The 11,864-nt window shown below is 43.3% G+C and overlaps 1 protein-coding gene across 2 annotated transcripts in view; it reads right to left on the bottom strand.

Annotated features, from left to right (window-relative positions):
* Positions 1-210: 210 nt before the first annotated feature.
* Positions 211-11,864, bottom strand: part of Smim14 (small integral membrane protein 14) — a 41,722-nt gene continuing 30,068 nt past the window's right edge. For both annotated transcript variants that reach the window (XM_075943397.1, XM_075943398.1), the window contains exons 3-5: positions 11,669-11,717; positions 3,684-3,826; positions 211-1,576 (exon numbers count right to left, since the gene is read on the bottom strand). In XM_075943397.1, coding sequence (XP_075799512.1) covers positions 1,544-1,576; positions 3,684-3,826; positions 11,669-11,717 — 225 coding nt within the window. In that variant the 3' untranslated portion in view covers positions 211-1,543. The remainder of the gene's footprint in view (positions 1,577-3,683; positions 3,827-11,668; positions 11,718-11,864) is intronic.

Raw genomic sequence — 11,864 nt, 5'->3', positions numbered from 1 at the left:
CTGTGGTCTTCTTTTGTTCAGGGTTTAACTTACCTGGGTTAAGTCACCCTTTATAAGCACAAGTACCTAAAAGATGGTTCTATTATTTCAAGCGTTGAGTCAGGAGGAATGTTGGCAGCCAGGACCACAGCACAGGCCACAGTGATGCCCTGAGCCATGCTTCTGGGCCAGAGCGAACTCAGCACACAGGGGAATGAGCAGTGACGTGGAGCCGGGCCAGAGGTCTGTCAGTGGCACAATGACAGACAAGTTTATTCAGTTTACACAAACAGTTTCTCAGATCTATACAGTGACAGCCAAGACTGACCTCGGGGAGGAAATCTTTACATTGATAGCAAAGTATGTTCTGGCCCCAACAGATCATCGCAGCTACTTCCTACACAAAAACTGCAGGCCGTCCACGTATGTCCAGATGCCATTTGTATTCACTGCTTTTTGAGCTGAGGAGAATAATGCAACCTCTTACTTTTTAAATGCATTCTAAAAGTTCAGTTTCTGATACTCCTTTCCACTCCAATACATCCACTTCCCACTACTAAACAGAATCAATCGAGCCAAGAGGGGAGAAGTATTCTTGTTTGGAAATGAAAACATTTTCCCCCTTTTCCTGGGAATAAACCAATTTTTCTTCATGTCAGAAGGGCAATAAAAGACTAAAAAATATTTTTTTTTCAAATAAAAAGGTGTGAAAATAAATGTCAACCCCACACACAGATGTAGGACGATTCCATTCTAACAGGTAAGTGTTGGAATGGGAGAGAGGCTTGCTGAGAGGCATTCGCTTCAAGAGACAGACAAATAGAGCCTGTGTTAGCCCGGGGTAGAGTGTATCTGGCAAAGGCAGAACCGACTCCTCCTTTCATGAGCCCTGTAAGGCTAGTGTACAGTGGCTTCCAACGACACGCAACGGATTCTAAACCAACCACTGTATTAATCAATCATGTTTATTTAAAGTATTTTTAACATCAGAAATTTTTAGTGTGAATTTAAAAAAAATCATTAATCAACCAGTTCACTTTTCCTATTCTAGCCACATGAGCCATCTGTAGCCACCTGGATCGCGGCTGCAGGCTCTAAAGAAAATAGACTAAAAGCTTCACTGTCCCGAGAACTGCAGAAAACTGCCAAGGTAAAGGAAATACAGTGTGGTTCTATCACTCACACCAGATAACCCCAAATAAATACCTTATGGAAAAATTAAAATCTATTAAAACCACTTAAAATACTCAAATGCAGAAATCTCAATTTTCCTTCAGTTGGGCAAGAAACCACCAAAGACATTATGATCACGGTTCCAGGGACAACGAGTGGAATGTTTAAGCTTCGGCCAACCAACAAAGCCCTGTGAACGTTCCGATAGATCCATTTACTCAGGTATACCGTAAATAAGAACCGAGCAACACAAGAAGCAAAAGTCAGTTTGCATGTGAAATTTCTATAAGCTCATGAAAACAATACCATCCCAATCGCAGATGGAAAAGGAAAAACAGCTCTAAGAGTACTCTGGTCATCTTCAGTCATTTGGTCGTGCACAGCATTGACGTTAGTCCACAGGCGGAGCGGGCGGGTCCTGTCCCTGGCATTAAAAAAGAATGGGTTGAGAGACTTTTAACACATCTAAGAAGTAAAAAAGGGGCAGCACACCTGTCCCCAACCCCGTCGTGCTAAATTCGTACTTGGAGTCCTCAAGTTTTTATACGGGGAACATAAGGTTTTATACAGGGAACTGTGGTCTGGCAGTGCCTGCCCCATGCTTGCTTGTGTGTGGAGAAAGGGAAGCAGCCACCATGAGGTGGTGTCAGTCTTCTCCCTGATGTGCAGACACTCCCAACTGGAGACTCCGACTTCTCACAGTGGGATGTGTACCAGAATGTGGCTTGGGTGCTTGCAGTGAAGCCTGTAGTAAGAGAACAGAAACTGGCCACGTATGCACGAGTGCATGTATGTATATATGTGTCTAGAACAGGTCTTGCACGCTGTCTCGGGTACCTCAAAGGCTGGCTTCACGCACATTGGCCAAGCACTCCCCGTTAAGCTATCTCCTCAGAGCACATGAGAGCACTGCCAATTTTTGTCTCTTTTGAGACAAGGGGATTTGTTAGGTGGCCTATGTGCTGGGATCACAGCTGGGTAGAGCATGTTCTGCTTCAGATCGTCAAACTTCCTCAACACTAAACTAACTGGATTTTTGGTTTGTTAACCAATAAGTCCACCTATTTAGTCACTTTATGTTGGTTTTTGCTACTTGCATTAGAAAGCGTCTGAGCTAAAAGACGATGAAAGCTATGCCAAAGTACATGGGCTGAGGTACGAGGAACCCGAATTTGAGGCCAGCTTGAGCTACAAAGTGAGTTCAAGGCTATCTGGGCCATACAGGGAGACTTTTATCTCAAAAACAGAGAGAGAGAGAGAGAGAGAGAGAGAGAGAGAGAGAGAGAGAGAGAGGGAGAGAGAGAGAAAATAACCAGATTTTAGGACTCCCTTGGCATGCTGTAAGGGGGGCAGTATTGCTACTGCAGTTTGGTTTTTCTGTTCCTTGATGAAGACACAGAAACTACTGTTCCTGGACCAATAAGTGTATCACCTGTGATGACTTCTAAGTCAGTTTAAGTTGGATTGCTTTATTTCTAAACATTGGAGATATTGCTCCCTGACATAAAAATAATAAAGGTGTACACACAGTGTAAGAAAAAAGGCTAAGAAAAAGATATTCTACACAAGCAAGTTCTTTATGCACTTTGCCTTTTCCAAGAAAAGCCTGAAGTATGTTAAAGCTTTCTTTTCTACTTTCTTCTCTCCTTGACCTTCAACTCCCGCCGCCTCCCAGGTCACCATCACAGCCTGCACACGGAAACCTGTGTGTGCCACTGGCGCCATACTTAGCTAACTCAGCATGGGCATGCCTGCTGCTCTACCAAAGCTCCACGGTGCAGCCCGGTTCTCACTGTCTACTTGGTTTCCTTAGAAGTTCTAACATTGACAACATAAGGCTGCAAAAATGCAGCAATTAAGAACCGCACTTTGTGAAGGCTGAATAACAGAATTAAGAGTAATTTTGTTCCAACATGTGGCTTCAACACGAAAAAAAAAAAAAGCTATTTTGTTTGTTTTTTTGAGACGGGGGTTTCCAAACTAGGCTCTAACTTGCTAACTAGCTCTAGCTAACTGGCTCTAACTAGCAAAGGATGACCTTGAACCTCTGAGTGCCCTACCTCCACCTCCCCAGTGCAGGGATTACAGGTGTGCCACCACACCCTGTGTGTGAGGTGCTGAGGAGCCAATGCAGGGCTTCAAGCATGCTAGGGAAGCAGTCTAACAACTGAGCCATATCCCTAGCCTGAACACTTTTTTTTTTCTGGATGCTGTGTCATTTTATAGATACTATCACCTTCCTAAAATAGTACAAGGTGTAGTACAAAGTGGCCTAGAACTCACGAAGTAGAGTAGGCTAGCCTTGGGTTTGTGGTAACCCTCCTGATCTACCCTCCCAAGTGCAGGGATTACAGATGTAATCTGTTATTTTTTTATGTTTACCTCCACAAAAGACAACCGGGGACTGAAAATTTTATTATGACTACAATGAAAGAATTCAGTCCAAAAATTAAGTCTTCCCCTGGATAATTTAGATACTTCAGTCAAAACAAACACCCCCACGCTAACCCGAAAGGATGACTAATTCTTACACTGTGAGGACTGGAGGGCTTTCCGGGGAGGCTGGAGCCTCTCAAATGAGGAGGCCTCAGTAAGAACAGGAGCACTGCAATCACCATCCAGGCCATCAGGATCACAGTGATGCTGACACTGTTGTCACTGGAGGGTCCTGGCACTAAAGACAAACAAGAGGAACAGCTGTAGCGACACTGTAAAACTGTGAGATAAAGGTAAAATAGATTCTAATGCTAAAAATCACAGTAAGAAAAACACTAATAATTTAGAGTAAAGCTGTAAACTAATATATTTCAATTTCTCGTTCCTTCAAGTGAGAAAAATCTACAAGGTATAACTTATGTTAGTCACAACATAATTTTGTTAGTCACACATTATAGTAAAGAATTTGACTAGTCTAACAGTTCTTTTTAATTCTTTTTATTTGTTTATTATGTAATTGTTTATTATATAATAATAATAATAATATTATCTCTGCAGCCCCATCTAATAGTTCTTTACAATTTTATCTTTTATTATGTGTCTGTGTAGGAGTCGGGTCCCCAGAGCTGGGGTAATGGGCAGACTGTGAGTCATCTGACACACATGCTGGGGACAGAACTCTGGGCCTCCACAAGAGGCAGCCCAGCAGAATGTAGTAATTCATATTTTGTTTTAAGAAAAAACTGAGACTCTGGGAAGACACTTATCACTGCGCCACTCCATGGGCTGCACATATTCGACAGTTTTGCATTGATTGCAGAAGGTTCGTGGACTTAGGAAATTACAAATCCATAGATTTGCTGAGATACAAAGAAGCCGATTAAGAATACCTAATGGGGGCTGGAGAGATGGCTTAGAGGTTAAGAGCACTGGCTGTTCTTCCAGAGGTTCTGAGTTCAATTCCCAGCAACCACATGGTGGCTCATAGCCATCGATAATGAGATCTTGTGCCCTCTCTCTTCTGGCCTTCAGGCACACATTTAGGCAAAACACCGAACATGATAAATAAATCTTAAGGAAAAAAAAAAAGAATACCTAATGGAGTCAGGTGGTGGTGGTAAAAGCCTTTAGTCCCAGCACTCAGCAGAGAGAGGCAGGTGAATCTCTGAGTATGAGGCCAGCCTGGTCTACAGAGCAAGTTCCAGGACAGCCAAGGCTATATAAAGAAACTTTGTCTCAAAAACAAAACAAACAAAAAAAAATTTAGCTGGGTTGATAGTGGTCCACGCCTTTAATCCCTGCACTTGGGAAGCCTAGGCAGGAGGATCTCTGTGAGTTCGAGGTCAGCCTGGTCTAGAAGAGCTAGTCCCAGGACTGGCTCCAAAACTACAGAGAAACCCCCTTTTTGACAACAACAACAACAACAACAAAATGTTTATCCTTTTATTTTTTTTCTTATCTTTCTCTTTCTTTCTTTCTTTCTTTTTTTTTTTGGAGACAAGGTTTCTCTGTAGCTTTGGTGTCTGTCTAGAAACTAGTTGTTGTAGACCAGGCTGGCCTCGAACTCACAGAGATCCGCCTGCCTCTGCCTCCTGAGTGCTGGGATTAAAGGTGTGCACCACCACCGCCCAGCTTTATCCTTTTCTATTTGTGTGTGGGTCAGGGGGTAACTTTTAAGATCTGGTTCTTTCTTTTCACCGTGTGAGTCCCAGGCACTGAATTTAGGATATAAGCCTTGGTGCTGAGAGCTTTTATCAGCGGAGCCATCTGACCTGACTTCACTGGATCCTGTTCTTCTTACACAGGTCTATCCATCATTCGTTATCATCAGGTCTCCAGGGTAACCTAGGCTGGCCTCACATTCCTGATTTTCCTTTCGCTAACTCCCAAACAAGTGTGTCATCCAAAACTCCAGTAACATGAACCTCTCTGCTGACCAGCCCAGTGAGGAACCACTGCTGATCCATCCGACTCCGAGCACACTGGTTTGACCTTTGCTGGTGTGATTTGGCCCTACCTATCTAATCTTCCCTTCTTCCAATATTATCTCTTCTAGTTACTCCACATTCTTGAGCCAATGTTTCCCTCACCTGGCTGTACACCAATGAGGCCTGTAACCCACATCATAGATTCTGAGGCCCTGCGTCAGACCATCTGATTCAGGAGCAGCACATGGGTGTGGTCTTTTTTTAAACCTTCCCAAATGAATATGATGTAGTAATAGTTCAACACTACTCATGCAAACTCAGTCCTTCCAAAGCACCCCATATCCTCCACCCTGTCTAGTTCACAACCAACTCCCATTAACTCTTTACCTCCCTTTTCTATAACAATCCCATTCCTTCGGCTACTGTCCCGCTGCCTTCCCCAAAGTATCATGGCATTTCTCAGTTGAAGAAATGGCTTCCCAGCTTCCTTAATTAGATGATCAGATTGTTGCCGCTGATTTCCAAGGCTGGGGATCAAACCCAGGGCCTTGGATGGGCTAAGCAGCTAGATCTCTATGAGTTCAAGGCTAGCCTGGTCCACACAAAGAAACTCTGCCTCAAAAAAAAGAAGAGGAAGAAGAGGAGGAAGGAGAAAGAAGAAGAAAGAATTGCCTGAAGCAGTCACGGAGAGGTAGGTGACAAGTAATGCTTTAAAAAATTATTTTTAAGTGGTGTGTGTATCTGTGTGGGTACTGGAAGAGAACATCAGATGCTCTGAAGCTAGTCTGAAGGTGCTTGTGAGCTGCCTGATATAGAAGCTGGAAACTAGGGGCTAGAGAGATGGCTCAGAGGTTAAGAGCACTGGCTGCTTTTCCAAAGGTCCTGAGTTCAATTCCCAGCAACCACATGGTGGCTCACAACCATCTGTAGTGAGATCTGGTGCCCTCTTATGGCCTGTAGGCATATACACAGACAGAAAACTGTATATATAATAAATAAACAAAATTTTAAAAAAAAGAAGCTGGAAACTGGATTCAGTCCTTTGCAAGAGCAGCAAGCTCCTAACTGCCAAGCCATCTCTCCAGTCTACACCAAGCTTTTAACATAGGGAATATAATTTAGTCTGATTTTATTTAAAATTTACATTATTTACTTATTTTGTATATGCATGAGTATAAGCATACATGCCATAGCACACGTGTTACAGTCTGAGGACAGTATGGGAAAGTTAGTTCTCTTCTACTGTGTGTGTGTCCCAGGGAACTGAACTCAGATCACCAAGATTGGAGGTAAGCAGCTTTATCTGTTGTGCCATCTTACTGGTCATTGCTTTGTTTGTTTTGACATCTCATGCATTCAGACTGGCCTCAAATATGCTATGTAGCCACAGTGGTTTGAACTCCTGATTCTCTTGTTTCTGTCTCCAAAATGCTAGGGTTGTAGGCCTGCAGCACTACTCCCGATTTGCTGAACTATGAAAATTAATTAGTGCCATTCTAGGAAGTAAATCTGGCATATGAGCACAGTAAGGTTCTACAAACCAGAGGTGAAGCAGAAGGCAAAGGTGAAGTAATTTAAGCAGTAGCAAAGAAAGGAATGGAAGGAACAATGCTTAGACATTAAAAAGAATATACTAAAGAGGATTTGAGGAGGTCAGGCACAGTAGGTTCAAGGATAACCTGAGCTAGGTAATGAGTCTGAAGCCAGCCTAAGAACACAGCGAGACCCTGTGTGAAGAGAGATGGGCTAAGGTGTGGTTCAGTAGTGGAGTGCTTGCCTCCCATGCATAAGGACTGAAGTTTGATCTGAAACAGTATAAGAAATAGTCTTTTAAAAATATTCTGTCAGGCAGTGGTGCAAGCCTTTTAATTCCAGCACTTGGGAGGCAAAGGCAGGTGGGGACGTCTGTGAGTTCCAGGACAGTCAGAGCTGTTACACAGAGAAACCCTGTCTTGAAAAACTAAAAAAAGAAAAAGAAAAAAAAAGAAAAGAAAAAAGATTCTACAAAGCCCTAACAATGTTTTTCATATTCAGACAAACCTCTGAACTGTCTTTCAGGGTGTTTCTATGAAAAGCCTAGAAATGCTCTTCAGATGGCTGCCTTCTGTAATAAGAAAACCTTGCTAAAAGGTAGCTACAAAATGCAGGGACTAGAGGATGAATATGCCAAGGCACAGCAAGTGTAGATCTAGAGAGCAGGCAACTGCCAGCAGAACCAGGGAGCCAGAGATTACTACCTCTGTGCTGGGAATCAGAAGACAAAGTCTCTTTGCCCTCAAGAAACAGTTGGCATAAGATAACTAAGTAGCCAGTGGTAGCAGGTGGACACCTTTAATCTGCACCCAGCAAAAAAAAGCCTAAGTAAAACATACTTACTAGTTATAGGACCACGAGTCACTAGATACATAGTTACTAGACAAAGGAAAAAACTTTAAAAAGAGTTTTTAAGCTAGGCAGTGGTGGCGCACACCTTTAATCCTAGCACTCGGGAGGCAGAGGCAGGAGGATCTCTGTGAGTTCGAGGCCAGCCTGGTCTACAAGATCTAGTTCCAGGACAGGCTTCAACAGCTACAGAGAAACCCTGTCTCGCAAAAATAAATAAATAAATAAAATAAACAACAACAACAAAAAGTTTTTAAGAACAACAGAGGAGACCAGCCTGGTCTACATGAGCTAGTTCCAGGATAGGCTCCAAAACCACAGAGAAACCCTGTCTCGAAAAACAAAAAAAAAAAAAACAAAAAAAAAAAAGAACAACAGAGGACTGGAGAGGTGGTCTGAGGTTAAGAGCACAGACTGCTCTTCCAGAAGTCCTGAGTTCAATTCCCAAAAACCACATGATGGCTCACACCCACCTGTAATGAGATCTTGGTGCACGCTTCTGGCGTGCAGGCATGTAGGCAGAACACTGTATACAGAATAAATAAACAAATCTTGAAAAAAAGAACAACAGAGATTCTAGGTTTCTAACTATAAAGAATTTTAAATTGTGTAAAGTATATTTTTCTAAGTTGTATGGCAAGTGGTTTCTGTTTTACTACTGATAATGTCTAAAAAAATTGTATTCATGTCTATATTATGCAAAAAAAAAGCCAACAGAGAATGGTACCACTAAGAAGGTAAGACTATGGGCAGGGCTGTGGCGGTGCAGGCCTTTAACCCCAGCACTCAGGGACAGAGACAGGTGGATCTCTGTTAGAGGCCAGTCTTGTCTACAGCGTGAGTTCCAGGACAGCCAGGGCTGTTACACAGAGAAATCCTCTCTCAAATAAACCAAAAAAAGAAAAAAAAAGTAAGACTATTGTCAAAATGTAGATAGAGTGAGGCCCAGGAAGATGGCTTTGTAGTTAAAGGCACCTGCCACCAAGCCTGATGACCTGAGTTTGGGTACCATCCTCCAATATTTTTTTTAGGATATACCATTCTCGAGACATTTTTTTAAAAAAAAGATGCAGAGTGAGCGGGAGTTGTGAGGCTATCTGGAAGAATATTCCAAGCATGGGGAACCAATGATGCCCTGGCATGAGGATCCAGTGGGATGTGGGATATGCTCAATACTGACCATCACTAGTTTAGAAGTGGGATGAGGTTTGGATACCAGAGAAAGACTCATCACAGGAGCAGTCAATCACAGCCAGGTCATAGCCCTCCCAGGACATAACACGAACCTTCTATTATGCATCAAATAAAAAACCCCTTAAGAGTTTTAGATGAGTGGGCTGGCGGGGTGGCTCACAGGTCCTGAGTTCAATTACCAGCATCTACATGGTGGCTTATAACCATCTATAATGAGATCTGATGCCCTCTTCTGGCATGCTGGCATACATGCATGAAGAACACTGTATTTTTAATAAATAATCAAATCTTTAAAAGAAAGTTTTAGGTGAAAAGAAGGCAAAGCAAACTGTTATTTGGACAGGCTCTCTCCAGCTATTATGTTAAGAAAAACAGAGAAGCAGGGAGATAGTTAAGAACATATAAGGCTGCTATGGTGACAAGAGCCTTTGATCCCAACACTTGGGAGGCTGAGGCAGACAGATCTCTGTGAATTCTAGGCCAGCCTGTTCTAAATATCGAGTTCCAGACCAGCCAAGGCTACATAGTAAGACCCAGTCTTAAACAAACAAAAGGAACCTGTTATAAAAACTTACATGAGGTGGAACAGGTGGGCAGAATGGGGTGGTATGAAGTATAGTTTTGGTTAAATCCTAAAGGTAGATGATTATGGATAAACCCCTGAGAGTCAAGGGTAACTTTCAGGGCAGAGAAACCATAAACTTATGGGAAAGGCAAAGGAAGAAAAGCAGCTATGGCAGATACTTCTAGGAGCTCAGTTTTGAGGTGCCTGTGAAACATCACAGTAGACCTGTCCAGAAGACAGTCACCAGCACATAAGTAATGAGAACATCACCAAGGGAGTGTAGGAAGGGAGCAGCTCCAGGGAATGAGCTAATGAGGCCTGATGGGGAGAAGGAAGACAGTAATTAGAAAGTTAGAACCGGAGGGAAAACATGGATGGAGAGAGTTGGGAAGACCTGTAAGACTGAACAATCACAGGCTCACAGCAGATAAAGGGTAGCTTTATGTAGAAATGGGAGAAGATAGGAAATTATGTCAAGGATTTTGCTGGGTAGACAGCCCCATCAATGATGTGTTTGCCATGCAAACATGGCAAACTAAAACCCACTTAAAACCTGAGAGTTTGGAAAGGAATTCTAGGCAAAAACAAAACAGTTTAGCATGACTTAATGCCTGTGGCTCCTTTAAGAGAGGTTTTCCTGATTCAGGGGTAGCAGAAAAAAAAACTGTGCAGTTATGAAATGGTGGCTTTCTGAGCTGTGCTGCCAGTGTGAACTCTGGCTCTTTCAGGAGGCCAAGCATTTAAATGGGGTTTGTGGGCAGTGTGCTGCAAGTTACTTGATGACAGCATGGGCCAACTGGTTATGAGAGTTGAGGTGGTGAGGACGGCTCCCACCCAGCAGTCTCAGACGCAGTGAACAGGCTATAGAGCAAGTTCCAGGACACTCAAGGCTTCACAGAGAAACCTTGTCAAGAGACTGATGGACATCTACGGTAGACTCTGTAAACGTCCTTCACAAATTCCCTCCCGTACTTTCCCACCCTGGAAGCCTGGAGCCCCTATTTGTCCTATTAGTCTCCCACAAACATGTTTTTAGCCAAAGAAGCTACAAAGCAAGAAGTAAGTTGTTTTTCACACAGGGTCTTGCCATGTACCACAAAATAGCCTAGAATTCACCATTCCGTTGCCTTGGCCTCCCGTGTGGGATTTCAGCCATGCACTTCTACCCACGAGAGAAGAGCTATAAATCAGTGATTCTTCCTTGAGGCGTCTGTACCCTCACTTGAAGCAGTCAAAAACATTTTTGAGTATATATTAAGCATCAAATATATAACCAAGAGCCACTTATCATAAAATAAACTAAAAGCCAGGCAAGATGGTACATGCTTATAATTGTAGCACCTTGGGAGGTGGAAGCCACACAATCAGATATTCAAGGCCAGCCTTGTTGCTTTTTTTTCCTCCTTTAAAGATTGATTTATTATGTATACAGTATTCTGCCTGCATATACTCCTGCATGCCAGAAGAGGGCACCAGATCTCCAGATCTTTTTATAGATGGCTGTGAACCACCATGTGTTTGCTGGAACTTGAAATCAGGACCTCTGGAAGAGTAGCCAGTGCTCTTAACTGAATCATCTCTCTCCATGAAACTGTTTTTTTTTTTTTTTTTTTTTTTTTTTTGGTTTTTCGAGACAGGGTTTCTCTGTGGTTTTCAAGCCTGTCCTGGAACTAGCTCTGTAGACCAGGCTGGTCTCGAACTCACAGAGATCTGCCTGCCTCTGCCTCCCGAGTGCTGGGATTAAAGGCGTGTGCCACCATCGCCCAGCTCATGAAACTGTTTTTAAAAAATAAAAATAATATATCGGGTGATGGTATGGCATGCCTTCAATCCCAGCACTCAGGAGGTAGAGGCAGGAGGATCTGTGAGTTTGAAGCCAGCCTGGTCTAAAGAGTGAGTTCCAGAACAGCTAGGGTTGTTACACGTAGAAATTCTGTCTTGAAAAAAGAAGGGAGAATACTGTCTGCTGACTCTGGCCCCGCCCACCCTCCAGTTTCCCACTGGTACTCACACTCCCGGAGGCACTCTGTGTCTGTGCAGTAAGACTGGGACTGCCGAAGCTGCGGTGAGAGGAAAGGACAGTTAGCTGCTGAGCCACCAGCACGGGTTTGGGGCACGGGGAGGGGCCGAACTCAGTGTTGGAGCTAGCTCAGCCTGCATGCAGCCCTGCATGTAATTCCCAGCACCACACATTTCAGCTTTTTGAA

The sequence above is a fragment of the Microtus pennsylvanicus genome, chromosome 12, assembly GCF_037038515.1.
Source record: "Microtus pennsylvanicus isolate mMicPen1 chromosome 12, mMicPen1.hap1, whole genome shotgun sequence".
In the NCBI taxonomy this organism is placed as follows: domain Eukaryota; kingdom Metazoa; phylum Chordata; class Mammalia; order Rodentia; family Cricetidae; genus Microtus; species Microtus pennsylvanicus.
Note: the sequence above shows the minus strand (reverse complement) of the source record. Positions and strands in the feature narration are given on the sequence as shown.